The 17,464-nt window shown below is 43.0% G+C and overlaps 1 protein-coding gene across 3 annotated transcripts; it reads right to left on the minus strand.

The window, feature by feature from the left end:
- Positions 1-738: 738 nt before the first annotated feature.
- LOC311144305 (myosin heavy chain, fast skeletal muscle-like) lies at positions 739-16,223 on the minus strand (the record flags this gene model as incomplete). Of its 3 annotated transcripts, none has more annotated exons than XM_084180336.1 (39): positions 739-759; positions 1,038-1,169; positions 1,547-1,642; positions 1,738-1,842; positions 2,135-2,305; positions 2,741-2,866; positions 3,018-3,221; positions 3,440-3,748; positions 3,911-4,035; positions 4,341-4,506; positions 4,643-4,826; positions 4,962-5,158; positions 5,299-5,417; positions 5,619-5,745; positions 5,847-6,236; positions 6,598-6,688; positions 6,880-7,025; positions 7,124-7,300; positions 7,642-7,884; positions 8,727-8,982; positions 9,398-9,534; positions 9,890-10,013; positions 10,216-10,333; positions 10,450-10,537; positions 10,631-10,695; positions 10,987-11,290; positions 11,520-11,690; positions 11,785-11,934; positions 12,106-12,224; positions 12,429-12,567; positions 12,998-13,101; positions 13,440-13,538; positions 13,700-13,760; positions 13,933-14,025; positions 14,192-14,300; positions 14,540-14,567; positions 15,138-15,294; positions 15,513-15,647; positions 16,008-16,223. In XM_084180336.1, 39 exons carry the CDS (start codon positions 16,221-16,223, stop codon positions 739-741), a joined length of 5,802 nt encoding a protein of 1,933 aa, XP_084036462.1. The 3 variants fall into 3 exon arrangements, with proteins under 3 accessions (XP_084036462.1, XP_084036461.1, XP_084036460.1); XM_084180335.1 differs by having other exon boundaries at positions 15,513-15,659; XM_084180334.1 differs by having other exon boundaries at positions 15,513-15,659; positions 15,990-16,223.
- Between the last annotated feature and the right edge of the window lie 1,241 nt (positions 16,224-17,464).

Below are 17,464 nucleotides of genomic sequence, written 5' to 3' on the forward strand. Positions count from 1 at the left end.
AGCCGAAAATCAGTTGGAAATGCTAATTGGCTAATGCTAAATCAACATCACATTTGTCCTTCCTTTTCCCATTCATGTGTGCAGAATCTTGGTTTACCCAGAACTAAAATCTCATGGAATTTGGTCAGATGCTTGATTACCATTTATGTTTACATAGTCTGTCCACGGGAGATTAATGTGTGCATAATCTGTGACAAAACTCAAATGTAAAAATCCGTCCTGTTGTTTCCTGAGAACTTAGTTCTTAGAATTTCCCCACAATCTCCAGTGTTCCCTTTCAATTGTTACCATGGTATGTATATGCTTCTCTTATTTTGTTTGTTTAGAAACATTTCAATTTGGGCCTGTCCATATAGGCCAATTCTCCCGACTGTAAAGGTTTAAAACTATTAATTTTATGTTATGGATGGTCAGTCCTTTGATCCATAGCTCAGTATGAATTTGAGAGTGGTTACATTTCTCCAGCCTCATTCCTCAGCTGTTTACCCCCCCCCCCCCAAAAAAAAAGTGATTGCTTTGTTGGGGTGACGCTTTGTTGTTTTAGGATTCCCAGATTGCTCCTTTAATTAAAGTACAATGTTTTTATGGTATGAAAAAGCTGAGTAAATAAATCCACAGTCACAAAGGAAGTGTACGTAGGACTACATGTTTTTAATCAACGCAAAACACTTAACCATGAAAATCATATTTTATGCAACACAGGAAAATGTTAAAGACTTTGATCTTCAATACATTGGTCTATTCAGCAGCTTCCTTGCCCTGTAAGAAGAAAGAAAAGCATAGATCAGTATTGAATAACAATAATAGAACAAAATGTATGAACACTTGGAAATAATATAATGGATCAAGAATTTAATGCTCAGTGCTCAGCTTAAATTACCAACAAATCACACTACCTGAAATGTGCTTCTTAGAGGTCTTAAATACATTTCAGTGAGTGTAAAAGGTCCGTATTGACCTCTGTGAAGGCTAATTCATAGGTGTTGTTGATGTGGTCATCTTTGATCTACGAGTCAGGTTTAGCAGCAGCTCAGTACCTTTCCACCTTCGCGGGTCTTGGCTCTGAGCTTGTTGACCTGAGTCTCAGCGATGTCAGCACGCTCCTCAGCCTCCTCCAGCTCATGCTGAACCTTCCTGAACTTAGACATGTGCTGGTTGGCTGCTTCCTCCTGGGTGAGGAAAGAGAGGAGAGCAGAACTTCAGCATTCAAAGTTTGAAGCTTCGGGTAGCAAATTAATAAATATACTTCGTAAGTATTTGAAAGCTTTTTTATTGACAGATAGCAATGTATGTTAGATGATACAGCAGAGAAAGTGAGTTGCAGAACGGGGGATCAAACCGCAATATTAATATTAATATTGAACCCCCTCTCCTTTAAGTTGGTAACACATAACACATCAATTATTTCCGTTATCAATTGAGTCATTGTTGACTGATGTGCAGTAGCACTTACTTCAACTAAACGGTATGGACATGAAGTTTTGTAATGTCTACTAGGGGGAAAATATGTATGCTTTCAGAGTATTTGACTAAGTCTGTGACTCACCGCTTCCTCAGCCTGCCTCTTGTAGGCCTTCACTTTCAACTGCAGCTTATCTACCAGGTCCTGAAGTCTGCCAACGTTCTTCTTATCCTCCTCAGTCTGTGGGAGAAGATCAAAGAATCAATTCCCCATCGTTTTATTCACAAACCTGTCTGTGTTAGTGTCAAGTGTGTGAAGAAGGCACATTCTCTTACCTGGTAGGTGAGCTCCTTGACTCTGCGTTCATACTTGCGGACTCCCTTGACCGCGTCTACACCTCTTCTCTGCTCGGCCTCCACCTCGGTCTCCAGCTCACGCACCTTCGTGGAAGAAATGGACGTAGGTATGTATTTAAAGGTGTTGAAAGACGTCACATATCTTAGTAAAACAGAGGTATCTTCTTCTACTACTCAGTCAAGGAGGCACAATGTTGTCTGTTCCTGTGTACTGGTAAATTTTTAATTGAAGGGGTTTGTAATCATAACAACAGCTTTTCATTATCTAAGGGGGTTATTGAGAGAAAAAATCATTACACAATGCTTCTGTGTATTTTTATATGATCAAATACATTTCCAGCAATCAGTCTTTCAATCCACACTGCTGTTAACTCACCCTGGACTCCAGTTTCTGGAGCTGCTTCTTGCCTCCCTTCATGGCCAGATTCTCAGCCTCATCCAGGCGGTGCTGCAGGTCCTTGACCGTGACCTCCAGGTTCTTCTTCATCCTCTCCAGGTGAGAGCTGGTGTCCTGCTCCTTCTTCAGCTCCTCAGCCATCATGGCCGCCTGGAATGGTAGTTTGTTTAATTTATGCACCGATTGGCACCAATCATAGTCTCTCTAGACAGACGGGTTGCCTCTCACAATGTACGAATGTTCCAGCATACTCGTCTGTACTAAAACCAACGTCAATTTGACAGAGGAAAGGGGGGAGTTGAGTGCCGTAAAATCCGTCCGGAGTCCTGCCGTAAAGCCCGCCTACCCAGATGTGTGATTTGTTGGGAGAGTTGTCTGTCAAAATAGCACCCTTCCCGAATTGGCCAAGAAAATCCGACATGATTCCTAGACCTAGTGCTGTTGCCCATAGGTCTGGGATTTCCAACACTGCACCAATCATAACGTCCCTCTGAGATCTTTGTTGTGGTTAACCAGCCCACCTACCATTGGCCCTTATGGACAAAATCAAGTTGATGTAATTCAATAGAGATCATAAGGACTCACGTCAGTGATGGCCTTCTTGGCCTTGTCCTCTGCGTTCCTGGCTTCCTGGACGATGTCGTCCACCTCTCCCTGCACCTGCACCAGGTCAGTCTCCAGCTTCTTCTTGGTGTTCAGAAGGCTGGTGTTCTGGAGGAGGAAACAAGACCATTTGTTTGACTCTCGAGAACTCACAAGTCACAAGGGCAGAATTATGAAAATCTAAAAGCAAGCACTGTCGAATTCCAGGTGCGTGTAAACGATATGCTAGGTTTTATTAGAAATAGCTTTTGACCCGTACCTGGGAGTGCAGCAGTCCAACACGCTCGCTGGCGTCTACCAGCTCAGTCTCAGCCACTTTGCGGCCTCTCTCTGTCTGCTCCAGAGCAACTCTCAGCTCCTCGATTTCAGCCACCATCAGACCGTTTCTGCGCTCCACCATGGCTGCCTGCTCCTTCATGTCCTCTGAGGCGCGGACAGCGTCATCAAGGTGCAATTGGGCATCCTGGGGTTCACAATGACATAGGTTCATTAAGACTCATGGGCAATAGGATCAGTGATAGACATTTTAATTGATAATAATTTCCCAAATGTCCATTCCTTTCAACAGTATATTAGTCCACTCTATTAAATTCCTCTCTTCTATTCTTTTTTACAGATAAAAAAACAACGAATCCCTCCCCATGTTCAGATTTTTGTTGCCTGATGTCCCAGTCCCTTTACCTTGAGCTGTCCCTGGACGTTCCTCAGCTGTTTCTGAGCCTCAGCGGCCTGCCTGTTGGCGTGGCTCAGCTGGATCTCCATCTCGTTCAGGTCTCCCTCCATCTTCTTCTTCACCCTCAGGGCGTCATTCCTGCTCCTGACCTCAGAGTCCAGGTTGCTCTGCATGGAGTCAACCACCCTCTGGCTGTTCCTCTTGATCTGCTCCATCTCCTCGTCCTTCTCAGCGATCTTCCTGTCCACCTCACCCTTGATCTGGTTCAGCTCCAGCTGCACGCGCAGAATCTTGGATTCCTCGTGCTCCAGTGTTCCCTGGACAAAGAGAAGCAGTCAGGCGAATTGTGTTCAATACATTTGTATTTGGATGTGTATAACACAAGGAATTAAATATATATGACTACAATAAACACCAATAAAGAAAGCATTGGACCGTAGCAGGAATTGCTTTTCCCATCAAACAGCTGTAGTTTGTACCTCAGCCTCCTCCAGAGCGGTCTGGATCTCAGACTTCTCTGTCTCCACGGTCTTCTTTGCCTTCTCCAGCTCATGGATGCTCTTGCCAGTCTCTCCGATCTGCTCAGTCAGGTCAGAGATCTCCTCTGCACACACAAACACAGGAGCAGTTTAGGCTCGGGAGATTTTCAGTGGAGATCGCCAATGCACTAAAGTTGACATTGAATCATAATAACAGTTCATTAGTAACATCACTTCATATGGTCTTGCAAATCGAATTGCCACCTACTTCCTTGGGTTGTTCGAAAGAATACAGATTACAAGTTCAGACAATAATACTTTAAACAGTACATAAAACAATTCTGAGATGGTGTAATAGTAATTTTGATGTAATTTTGATGATTACAGTTCCCTCCATTTTCAAAAAATAGAACTGCTGTCAAATGCTCACGTTGCAGGTTCTTGTTCTCTCTCTTCAGAGTCTCCAGTTGATCCAGAGCCTCCTCGTAGGAGTTCTTCATCTTGAAGAGTTCAGTGCTCATAGAGCGAGCCTCCTTCTGAGCTCCTTCCAGCTCAGCCTGACCCTCCTCATACTTCTGCTTCCACTCTGCCAGAACCTAGGGAAATACATGGGATTTTCATTAGAACTAATTGATGGAGAGTTTTGAATCAGAAATATGTTACGATTGTACAACAATTGATCAAATAGCACACAGAAAATATCACACTAGGGTTAGGTTTATAAATGTTCACCTTGTCAAAGTTCCTCTGCTTCTTGTCGAGGTTGGCGGCCATTGCGTTGGCTCTCTCAACGTCAATCATGAGGTCCTCCACCTCTCCCTGTAGCCTCTGCTTGGTCTTCTCCAAGGAGGCGCACTTGGAGTTCGTCGCCTCAATGGTCTCCTCTGCCTCCTGCAGACGCTGGGCCAGCTTCTTCCTGTTGGACGACAGAGGGTGGTTTTATGGTGAACAATTTGTTGTGAAACAAATGTTACAATACATATTGACTTAACATTTTCTCAGAGCCCACTACCACCCTATAGTTGTGTTTTTGCTGTTGTGTACAACTCACTTGGCCTCCTCCAGCTCCTCTGTGCGCTGGATGGCATCAGTTTCATACTTAGTCCTCCACTGAGCCACCTCACTGTTGGCCTTGGACATGCCACGTTGCAGCTCTGCCTTGGCCTCTTGCTCCTCCTCAAACTGCTCCCTCAGGAGGTCACAGTCATGGCGGGCAGACTGAACACCGTGGGCCAGTGCGTTTTTAGCCTGAGAAAGAAAGCAAGAAAGACAAAGACAAAGAGAGATTAGAGAGAGAGTAAAACAGTCTCTGAGAGTGGCGTAGTCACCGTCTTCACGAAGACATGGCTCTAAACTGTGGTAGGTGGAGTCCATTTTGGGTCCCTTACCTTGATCTCCTCCTCAATCTGCCTCTTCAGCTCCTCCACCTGCTGGGTGAAGGCCTGTTTGCCTCTGGTCAGCTGAGACACCAGGGCTTCCTTCTCCTCCAGCTGGCGGCCAAACTCGCCTGCAGGGAAAGAGGGGGCATTGTGTTAATAGGGTCTCTGCTCTCTAAGATTTAAAATGTATTTTGAAGTATCGTAGGGCAATGTTAGGTGGTGAATAGTGCAGGAGACACTATGTGGACTGGACTTACAGCCACCAACACATGTTATTGTGTACAGCTGAGGTGTACTACATTGGTTTGTTGTTCATTGTTGATGGTTACCATTTTCTGTCAGGAGTCTGGCCCTCTGTCCGCTGATGTCGTTGACCTGGCGAACATTCTCATCATTCTTAGTCTTGATCTCGCTCAGCTGGTCCTCAAGAGTACGGCACATCTTCTCCAGATTGCCCTGTTAGTGAAACATATGGGACTCCTGTCAACTTCAGTGCACTTGAATGGTAATGTAGCTGACCCTCCTCAACACTGCTTGACCAAAACATCACTACTCACCTTAGCCTTGGCGACGGCCTCCATGTTGCTGGAGAGGTCATCAATCTCCATCTTGTACTCACTCTTCTCCTTCTCCAGCTTTTGCTTGACTCGCTGCAGGTTGTCGATCTGCTCCCCGAGCTCAGCCACACTGTCGGCCTGCTTCTTGCGCAGAGCGGCGGCTGTGGCCTCATGCTGAAGGGTGGACTCTTCAAGATCACGACGCAGCTTCTGGAACTCAGCCTCACGCTTCTTGTTCATCTCAATCTGAGCAGCAGTGGCACCTCCGGCCTCCTCCAGCCTCTCGCTGATCTCCTCAAGTTCCCTGGAGAGATCGGCCCTCTGCTTCTCAACCTTAGCCCTAGCAGCACGCTCAGCCTCAATTTCCTCCTCCAGCTCCTCAATACGGGCCTAGAACAGGGGGCAGGAGTAGGGGGGATGAACACTACAAGGGGGGGATGAACACTACAATACAGTTGAAACAATTGAACCTCACAAAATAATAATAGTATGTATATTTTGCATACATTTCTTAATACAAAGCCAGTCACACTAATATCTTCAGTAGACAGTGTCCAATGTGGCAACCAAAACCACAATGGTAAGAAGCACCATCTTTACAACGGTTAAAAGCACCAGTAAGAAGCACCATCTTCCAACTTACTGAGCCATCAGAAGCCACCAGAAAATATGTGTGCTACCAGAATCATTTTTTAAGGAAATGATTCAGGTGTGTGCTTTCCTGTACTGGAGCTTAGATCCTGTACTGTACCTGGAGTTCCTTGATCTTCTTCTGCAGCTGAGCTCCCAGAGACTGCTCATCCTCAATCTTGCTGAGGAGCTGGGTGGTCTCAAAGTCCTTCCTAAGAAACACAAACACGTCGATTGCAGAGTTGGTTTTGGTTTGATAGTGTGAAGGGAGAATATAATACCATTCACTTTGCTTTTTAGAAAAACATACAAATCCTAATTCATAATTACAAGTCTAAGCCAGGAACAACCATTATGTTGATCAATATGGCAGGTAATACTGTAGTAATTTGTTTGTGTTCACTTCTTGATTTTCTCATCAGACTGCTGCTTGTCATTCTCCAGGTCCATTATGGACTCCTGGGCCAGTTTCAGATCTCCCTCCAGCTTTCTCTTGGCTCGCTCAAGGTCCATACGGAGCTTCTTCTCTTGCTCCAGAGAACCCTCAAGCTACAAGATAAAAACACACATGTAATGTTCAAATCTAACCAACTGAAGATAATATCATCTTACATACAATCATGGTCAAAATGTCAAACTCCACTCACGTCGTCCACTTGCTGTTCCAGCTTGGTCTTGGCCTTGGTCAGAGTGTTGACTTTGTCCTCCTCTGCCTGCAGGTCGTCCAGTGTCTGCTGGTGGGCCTCTTGGAGGGCTTTCTTCTCCTTGGTCAGCTTGGCAACACTCTCATCCATAGATGCCATCTCCTCTGTCAGGTTTTTAACCTGAAAACGTCCACAACAAATGTAAGTCTTTGGTCACTTCACCACGAAGGGGAGATTTAGTTTGATATATATTGCATTAAATTCATTCAGATTATAATTGTGTCCACAAGTACTGTACTATTCAACACTAAATGGCGCTGTACACCATGCCAGTGTACTGAATAGAAGTCATAAATGAGGGGGAACAGAACATGTATTGAATGTGCGGAGAAAAACTGCATCTGAAATTCCACTATTTTGTGTCTTCATTTCCCTACACCTACAAAACAACTTGAAATCCATTTCTGTTTAACTATGTTTTGAGTAGATTTTTGTTTGGATGTTTAGACTGTCTACGAGACCTTGTTTTCAGTGGCGTGCTTCTCCTTCTCCACTTTGGCCAGGGTGAGCTCCAGGTCATCAATGTCCTTCTTCAGCTCAGAGCACTCATCCTCCAGCTTCCTCTTCTTGGCAGTCAACTCAGCGTTCATCTCCTCCTCATCCTCCAGCCTCTCGGTCGTCTCTTTGAGTTTGGCCTCCAGCTGGATCTTGCTCTTGATGAGCCCCTCGCACCTTTCCTCAGCATCGTTCAGATTCTCTGAATCCTGGTTTCAGAACAGGGAGAAAAAAATCTACGGCCTCACTTTGTGTATCCAAATATAGACTTAATTTAGTCAAATAGGTCAGAGCAAATCAATATAAATGCTTGAAATATATATGTAACATGGGTAACACAAATAAATGTGAGTTAGCACATACAACACAGCAGTGTTTCCCCTATGTTCATTTAGTTGTTGCCACTCCCCCCAAAAGTTTTATTTTTTATTTTTTTTATTTTAGGGATGGTAAAACGTTCTTCAGTTTAAACTTAAATGACTAAAGTGTTAAAATATAATAGAGCTATATATATATATATATATATATTTTTTTTATAGTATCATCTTTGAGAACTTACAATCACCAAAATAAAAACTTGACAGTCAGGTAGAATCTAAAATTCCCAAAATGTCAAACATTTTGTTATAATGTTTGAGTCACTCAGATAGCGTAAGAACACAGCATAAGCCATGGCAAAAAAATTGTAGAATTGCAGGAAATTGGCTTTAAAACTGGATTTTTTCTCTCTCAGCCATCAGCCCCATGACAAAATGTGTAGAAGTGCAGGAAACTAGCTTTAAAACTGTAAAATGTTCTCTGCCCCATGGCAGAATGTGTAGAAGTGCAGGAAATTAGCTCCCCTAGGGAGACTCTAGGGGAGACAGTGAGTCACAGTGTACGTGTCTGTTCTTATGTGTGTGTGTGTGTGTGTGTGTGTGTGTGTGTGTGTGTGTGTGTGTGTGTGTGTGTGTGTGTGTGTGTCTCACTGTCTGTCTGTGTGATTGTGTGTGTGTCTGTGTTTGTGTTTGTGTTCATGTGTGAGTAAATTATGAGGGTCGTTCTCACTCACAGATGCTACTTGGAGCGCCAGGTCTGCCCTCTCCTGCACCAGGGACACCAACTTCTCCTCCAACTGCTTCTTCGTGGCCAGTGCCTTGGCCAGGTCCGTCTGCATCTTCTCATAGTTCTCCTTCATGTTGGCCAGCTCCTTCTCAGTCTCAGCGCTCTTCAGCAGGGGCTTGATCTTGAAGTACACCTTCATCCATGGCCAGGTTTTCACATTCATGAATGAGCGGATGTTGTACTGGATGGTGAAGACAGCATCTCTGGTCGACAGAAAGGACAGAGTGGCATGGTGAGTGGCATGGTGAGTGGCATGGTGAGTGGCATGTTTAATAAAGCTACATTCTGGAATTCGAAGAACAACAAAAATGGAGCCCCCCCCCCACCACCACTTTGTGTACAGCTGAGGGATAGGGCTAGGGAAATGTAACCCCTCTTAAATTCATAGACTGCGCTCTAGATAGATGCAAGCTCATGAGGCATTTTATATTCTTCAAGAATTAATGGGTAAATGACAACTGAACAGCTTGCCAAATCCCAAACTACAGCTATAATAGAGCATTTTAAGTCATACTTTCTCATTGTGAACAACTCACAGCATATACCGTATGTAATCATAATGCATTAGATACAGGTTGTTGACAGACATTTTTTGCCAAGATGTCCACTATTCCTCACCTCCTCTCCATCATCTTGGTGAACTCTCTCCTCATGAGGAATCCACGGCTGAGAGCCTGGACCATGCCAACCAGAGAGGCCAGCTTTTCATCTCTCATCTCCTCCAGGACACCCAGCAGACCGGCTTTGAAGAACACCTGAGAGACAGGTTAACATGGTCAATTACGGAACCACAGTCAGATGGCGACAGAACTGGAAACAACACCACTAGATTGATTTAAACAACACAAACATTGCAATGCTTACAAACAAACCATGGGATAGGTTGTTTATAAGTTGTAAGTTATTGTACAGTTGTAGATGAATAATGAGTTTAGTTTCTCTTCTATACTTGTGATGTATGACATCGAAGAACAAAACTGTATGATGTTTTCCACATTTTCCATGAGTTAAATGAAGAAGAAAGAAAGAAAAAAAATGGATAGGCCAACTGGAGACCCATTGAAAGGTTAGGGTTTTATTGTCAGCTTTTGCTGGGGGTAGGTGACTGACCTTGGTGTGTCCAAACTTGTAATCCTCATGATTCACATCAATGGACCCAAGCAGCTTCTCAGAAGCCTTCTTGTTGTCCATGAACTGGCCCTCGGGGATGACACTGGCATTCAGTACTTTGTACCTGAACGAGGAGACAGTTTCAACATATGTCAAGTTGTAATAGGTTGGTTATATTACGTAAAAAGTAAAAAGCCTGTTTTGATGTTGGGAAAACCCTTGGAGCAGATCTGTGTATCTGTGTGTGTGTGTGTTCGGGCTTGTGTGTGTGTGTGTGTGCGCGTGCGCATGTGTTTGTGTGCACATTTGGGTTTCTGTGCTTGTACCTCTGCTTGAAGTCAGCATAGATGATTCTGCTGGGGAAGCCCTTTCTGCAGATCCTGATACCCTCCAGTACACCATTACACCTGAGCTGGTGGATAACCAGGAAGTTCTCCATCAGACCTGGTAAAACAGATCAAGTCTCTATTAATACTCATAAACAGCTTAAAGATTGGGCTCATTAAGGTTACTGATACTGTACTGATAAGATGTAATATTTAACTAAATATTTCTGGTACCTGGAGTCTTTGACTCGTTGGGGATCAGGCAGCGCACAAAGTGAGGATGAGTGCTCCTCAAGTTGGTCATCAGCTTATGTAAGTTCTCCTGTAAGAGGGTTACAAACCATTTTCTCAGAAATAATTTATGATATTCAATGCACCTTTTGAAGGAATGAATATACAAATGTCAAAAGCTCACCCTGAACTGGGAGGACACAGTCTGCATGGAACCACCCTTCTTCTTGCCTCCCTTCTTGGTGTTATCTGTTAAAATGGGGAAAGTACAATATAACTACACAAGTATACTTCTGAGAGCGGAATAATAATACGAGTATGTAAGAAATCTAGAATGGTCTTTCCTTCAGCAAGCACACTAAATATAAATAAGAGAATCTCTGGTTAACTTCATACTTATCTTTAATGCAAAATGCTGCCAATGAGATTGTGTAAAATAACACCTATTGTATGAGTAAATGAACCCAGTGAATAAGCCTGAGAATTTGCGATACATTCAAAAGACTTGAAAGAAAATGTTGTAACGTATGCTAGTCTTACCCTCAGGTGGGGCAGCGGGGTACAGGGCGGCCAACAGTTTAACTGAGGACTTCCCATACAGCTGAATAACTGAATCGTTCAGGGGGTCCTTGTTCTTCTCCAGCCAGCCCGTGATGTTGTAGTCCACAGTACCGGCGTAGTGCACCAGGGAGAAGTGGGCCTCTGCCTTGCCCTTGGCAGGCTTGGGCTTCTCAAATGCCTTGGTTTTGCCAAGATGCTGGGCATACAGCTTGTCCTTAAAGGTAGTGTCTGAAGACTTGGGGAACATGCACTCCTCTTCAAGGATGGAGAAGATGCCCAATGGCTTCACGAAAAAAGAGATGTGTATGAAATTAGTAATATTTACATTTAGGATCACATTTATTCCTTTAGTAAACATGCTTTTATAGGATTATATTCATTTAGAGGCACATCATAGGAAACGTATTGAATTCTCAACAGTCAGAAACGTTTTACCACTGTGATAATATCTCACACAGCGCTCCTATGAGCTTTGCTGTTGCAGTCCATTATAATCCTTACAGACAGCTTACCTTCTCAATAAGCTCAATGCAGGCAGCCAAGTCCATGCCGAAGTCAATGAAGGCCCAGACGATTCCCTCCTTCTTGTACTCCTCTTGCTCCAGGACGAACATGGTGTGGTTGAAAAACTGTTGCAGTTTCTCATTGGTGAAGTTGATGCACAGCTGCTCCATGCTGTTGTACTGTTGGTGGAGTTTTAAAAGGGATCATTACATCATACAAGGCTGTAATCCATCTCAATCACAACTAATTGTCTTGTTCTGGTCTCATACTCACATCAAAGATCTCAAACCCGGCAATGTCAAGCACACCGATATAGAACTGCCTTGGATTCTTGGTGTCCAGCATCTCGTTGATACGGATGACCATCCACAAGAACATCCTCTCATAGATAGACTTCGCCAGAGCGCTGACTGAGTTATTAACCTGCAATGATAATACCTCAAATTAATACAGGAGATATTGAACATGTCTAGTGATAAGGTGATAAGAGCTTGGGGAAAAACATCATCACTAGAAAGAAAAATATATATACACTGGTCCCCAAAAGATTTCCGGCGCTCAGAAAATGGTAGATGCTGTGTTTGGTCGCCTTACCTGAGGCACAGTTTGTCCCTTGGTCACGTACTCGTTGCCGACCTTCACTCTGGGGTAGCACAGAGCCTTCAACATCTCAGCTGAGTTCAGGCCCAGCAGATAGCCGATTTTATCAGCCACTGGAGAGAGAACCAACAACGACAGACTCAGGCACACAAGATCGCTTGTTTCTGATGCCGCACTGACAAAATAGTTTGGCCAAACTCTTTTGTGGGTTTGGTTTAGATTTTCACCCACATCCATCATTTCAAATAATTTCTGGAGGTTGAAGTTTTAGTGACACTGTCTGCTTTACATGTTGTATATCTATGAGTGGGACTCACCCTCTGTGCCGTCTGGCTCGGCCTGCTCCTCACGCTGCTTCTGCTTGAAGTGCAAGTTTCCATGGTGCAGTACAGCTCCTGTCAGCTTGTAGATGCCCATCTTCTCCTCATTAGTGAAGCCCAGGATTGTAATGGCATCCTGGCATTAGAGAGGAAGCACAACGTTGATGAACTGACCGGTAGTTTGCCCAGTTACACTACACTACAGTTCTGTGGTCACTCCAGAACAAATGGGATGGATAGATTTGACTGTCTTCTCTGTTCCTCATGAGTACGCTTGGCCAACACTAGTAGATGACAGCACAAAAGGAGTTTTCCACATTTTCACAGGGCACTTAGTGGCGCTCTCTTGTGGATGTCTTACATGCATGTGCATCAAGGTGAAGTGTGAAGTCATGAAGAGTGCCCTGACGGACATGCCTAACCTACACAAGGTATTTAGAATCTAACAACAACAAAAAAAAATACATAAATTCCCAGCAGCCACCAATTTGGAATTGCACAGGTCATTCGGTGTGAATGGTGGTCCTACCCATTCCAGAGTTTGGTTAACCCTTGGTTTGACTCACGTCTGTGGCATCCAGCTCTTCCTTGTCGTTGATGCTGGCCACAGTGATCTGACCCTGGCTGCACATGGGGAAGTCGTAGGGGTTGGTGGTGATGAGCGCCATTTCTGTGGACAACGGAGAACGGCTTGTCAGTTAAATCTCTTAGAATGCTGCTGTCTTACCTTTACAGTTTCTCTTCCTCCTTTACTCAGTAGATGGACTCAAGGATACATGTAGTATATAATAAATAGCATCAAAAGAGGGGACTGAGACTTGTGGACTTGTGCATCACAGTGCATTACTTGATAGATATTTCCTAAAGACCTGACCCATGTCCAGATGCCTTGTTACCTTGGATGTTCTCACTGGTAATAGTATTCATAAGGTGGACTATGATTTTTCTAAAATAAATTCCACAGATATGGGTGGGAATAATTTCCCCTGAACCACTACTTTGCCGTACCAACAATCTCAGGTTTGTGGTTGGTCATCATCTGGAAGAAGATGTGGTAGCCTCTCTCATCGGGCAGCTGGAAGGACACTCTGGACTTTTCCAGCAGGTCTGAGAGAGAAAGAGCGAGAGAGAGTGAGAGAGAGCGAGAGAGAGACAGAGACAGAGAGAGAGAGAGAACATGAGATAAAATGTAATTTGATGACACAATCTCCAAAAAAGAATCAGCGTGAATTCAGGAAAGTCTTGAGAAACAATCAAAACCAACTCACAGGTCTCAATGTCAGCTTTAGCCAGTTTGCCACCTTGGAAGTGAATCCTGATGAATTTACCCTATAGTAGAGCATGGGGGTTAGAAATAGGTCAACAAAGCAAATCTAACATTTTACTTTGAAAGACCCCTTTAAATGTTACAGTTTGTTCGACATTTATTGATATAACAACAGGAAACTACTGAAATACATTTTTCCAATATAAGGTAACTTTCACAGTACTTCATACTTACGAAGCGAGACGAGTTGTCGTTCCTCACTGTCTTGGCATTACCGTAAGCCTCCAGCAGAGGGTTAGCTGCAATGATCTGATCCTCAAGAGACCCCTGATTGAGACAAACACAAGTTGCTCAGAAACTGGTAAAGTGGTAAAGTTAGTTTTTCTCAATTTCTTGGGCACTTTTCTTGAAACATGATTCACCGATGGAAAAACAAGTTGATACTGCCAACCAAATGGAAATGTGTTATAAAGGAAACATGAGCACAACCTACCTGCATTTTGTTGGGGTCTGCTTCCTTCTTGGCACCAGACACTGCAATGGTGGCGAAGTACTGGATGACACGCTTGGTGTTGACAGTCTTTCCTGCACCGGATTCTCCACTGGTTTATATGCCAGAGAAAGACGAGCATTGGAAAAAATACACTGTTGACCTGTTTTCTAACATAAGTAAATCATTAACCAATATTCCCACTCATCGACTCATTATTACACATAGCCATAATATTCATAATGTCATGTATTTCATCACACCAAGTGACCTAATCCATTCATAATGTCATGTGACCCAACATATTACAATAGAAACACCTTCTCAAGTGAATTATAGTAAACAACTTACGTAATCAGGACGGACTGGTTTTCATTATCTGTAACCAAAAAACAAATTGCTTATCATACTCAAGCAACATTATGGGTACATTGATGCATTCATAGGGTTCATTCAAAATGGTTTTTCCCTCTTTTAGCGATAATTCAAACGTCAGCGCGGCAGCTCATTCTAATATTTTGGGGTGTGGTTTACGTACAGCTATTTTTGTGCAACCGTGAGTGAGAGTGTCATTCCAGTTGATCTAATGTGTTGTGTATTGCCATTTATTTTAAATGAGAATATGGCCAGTGCTTGTCTTGTGTAAGACTAGTGTGGTGTGGCCTTATGTCAGTGAGCAGTGTTGTCTGAATCAGTGGTATTCAATTCTCTCTGTAGGAACCCCCAGATGTTCCAAAGCTAGCACACCTGATTATTTAGCAGTGCATATAACCATTTGTTTTAAGTGTGTACCTCTCTAAAGCATTTTTAAATTTCCATCAATGCTTCCATCCGTTCATCCATAAACACTTATGGACTTTGAGTTCCATATGCATTTATGGACATCCATCCATCCATCCATCCATCCATCCATCCATCCATCCATCCATCCATCCATGAGAGCTCGTACCAATCTGCATGAACTGAAAGGCGTTGTCAGAGACGGAGAAGATATGGGGTGGAGCCTCCATCCTCTTCTTCCCTCTGTAGGCGTTAACAACCTCCATGTCGTACACGGGGAGCCACTTGTAGGGGTTCACCGTGGCACAGAAGAGCCCAGAGTAGGTCTGGATGAAAGGGATTAAATTAAATTAGGTGATTAACGAAGTCAGATGGACTTTTACCTGGATTTATGTAAGGATGTGGTTGTATACTTGTGTGGGTCTACTGTATTGATATGTTTTGGTTTCTACCATTCATTTATATGTAGTACTGTATGTGTGTGTGTGTGTGTGTGTGTGTGTGTTTGTGTGTTTGTGTGTGTGTGTATGTGCTGGTTTCTTACATAGATCATCCATGCTGCATAACGCTCTTTGAGGTTATACAACACAGAGGCTTCATTCAGGTAGGTCATCATGGCCATGTCCTCAATCTTGTCGTACTTAGGGGGGTTCATCTGGTAGACGTCTGCGTCTTTGAACTCTTTTCCTTCCTGAAACAGTCAGAAATCTAGATTACACAGATCAAACTGGACATGACTGAATGCTTTTTGATCATTAAATAATTGAAGTTCAATCTCTTAAAAACATATTTTTTAAACCATTTAATTAAACTACTTTGCTTTCACCCACCGACATTGACTAGTCAATATGAAAAATGCCACGTTTGAAGGTTATGGTCTGCTTACAACAAAACAAAGCAATGCTTCTTAATTTATCTTTTGTTACTGATTTCATTTAGTCTATTGGCATGTTTTTGATTCTTCTTCTTCTTCATTTTTTAAAAAGAAATAGAGTACATGCATAAACTCTAACTTTAATACTTTTAAAATCAGGCTTACGTCCTTAGTGCCGTCAGGATTCGTGACTGTTACAGTACACTTCCCGTCAGCCCTGGCAGTGACCAGACCCTTAAGGTACAGCTCCTTGGTGTCTGACACATAGCAGGCGTTCTTTGAATCAAAGGGTGCGGCTTGTGCCTCCATCCTCTCCTTCTCAGGCTTACGGAGGTATATGGCAGCCTTGCCGTAGATTTGCATCTCCGCGTCCGTACTCATGTTGACGGATCACTATAGGAAAGAGATGAAACAAGAAACATGATTGACTCAGTGGTGCTTCCTCCCCAGTCAACAAAGTAAGGTGAATGGTATTTCTCACAGAACATTTTTTTTTTTTTTACTTTTTAAGACTCAAACCATATCTCACCTTCTTTTTCCCCTTCTACAGATGAATTTGTACTACTTGGAGGACCCTGTGAAACATTAGGGTGTTGTGAATACGCACAAGTCTAAAGCCCTGTCATTTAGCCCCCAAAGGGCTACAAAACATTTTGAAAGTCATAATTCAACTCAATCATTAGGCCATGTCCAAGTCAACTACAGGTGCAACTGGTAACTTTCATTTCCCTAGTGGCAACTCACATTACTACACATTTAGTCAAGAATTCAAATAAAACCCAATTACATTCTAGACCACCCCCTCAATTTACAACTAAGTGCAGGAGCACCACTTTGGACCATAAATGAAAGTTACAGATTTGAAGTAAAACACATTTAAAGTAAAGCACCCAAAAAAAAGCCACTTAATTAATTGCATATTGTAAAATCTTAGTTGTTGTTGCAGAAATCAATTAAAAAAAATCAATTACAAAAATCTATTCAGAAGGTGCAGTTAGCTACTGCCTCAGATGCTGAGCACAAAGATGAGACAAATGTAAATATCTTAGGAGGTGGAGAGAGTCTTACCAGAGGAAGAAGGTTTATGACTTATGGATACTGGGGTCTCAGCCTGCTTATATCTGGTTGAAAGTGCCAACCAAGCAAAAGTTAATTATGGACCACTCTGGTTAAGGAAATGAATTGGATGAGAGACCTCTGTATGTCTATGTTTCACTAGCGTCACCAACTTCCAGGAGCGCAAACACTCCCATTACATGACTTTTTAAAGTAATATTTGACTTCTGAATTAAATTTAACTGAATTTATGTAAATTAGAGATGTCTTTACTAATAATGATGACAATATCAAAAGACTGATTCATCAAATTGAGTGCAATGTTACTACGACTGCACTTCAAATACTGTAATGGAGAGAGTCCATGTTGCCCCACTCCCACTATTTAGTTTTGCATCAAATCTAATATGACCTTATTTAGTAACATTTTAGTGGCAATAATCATTATCAAACTATTTTTTCCTATTTTTTTCCCCTATTATTTAGCTTGTAAAACCATCCGAACTGTCTCCTCGCCTCATGCTTGAGACGGAGTTGGCCGTTACCTCGTGCTTTGCTTAGTGTGA

The sequence above is a fragment of the Coregonus lavaretus genome (assembly GCF_964263955.1).
Source record: "Coregonus lavaretus genome assembly, chromosome: 17".
Taxonomy (NCBI): domain Eukaryota; kingdom Metazoa; phylum Chordata; class Actinopteri; order Salmoniformes; family Salmonidae; genus Coregonus; species Coregonus lavaretus.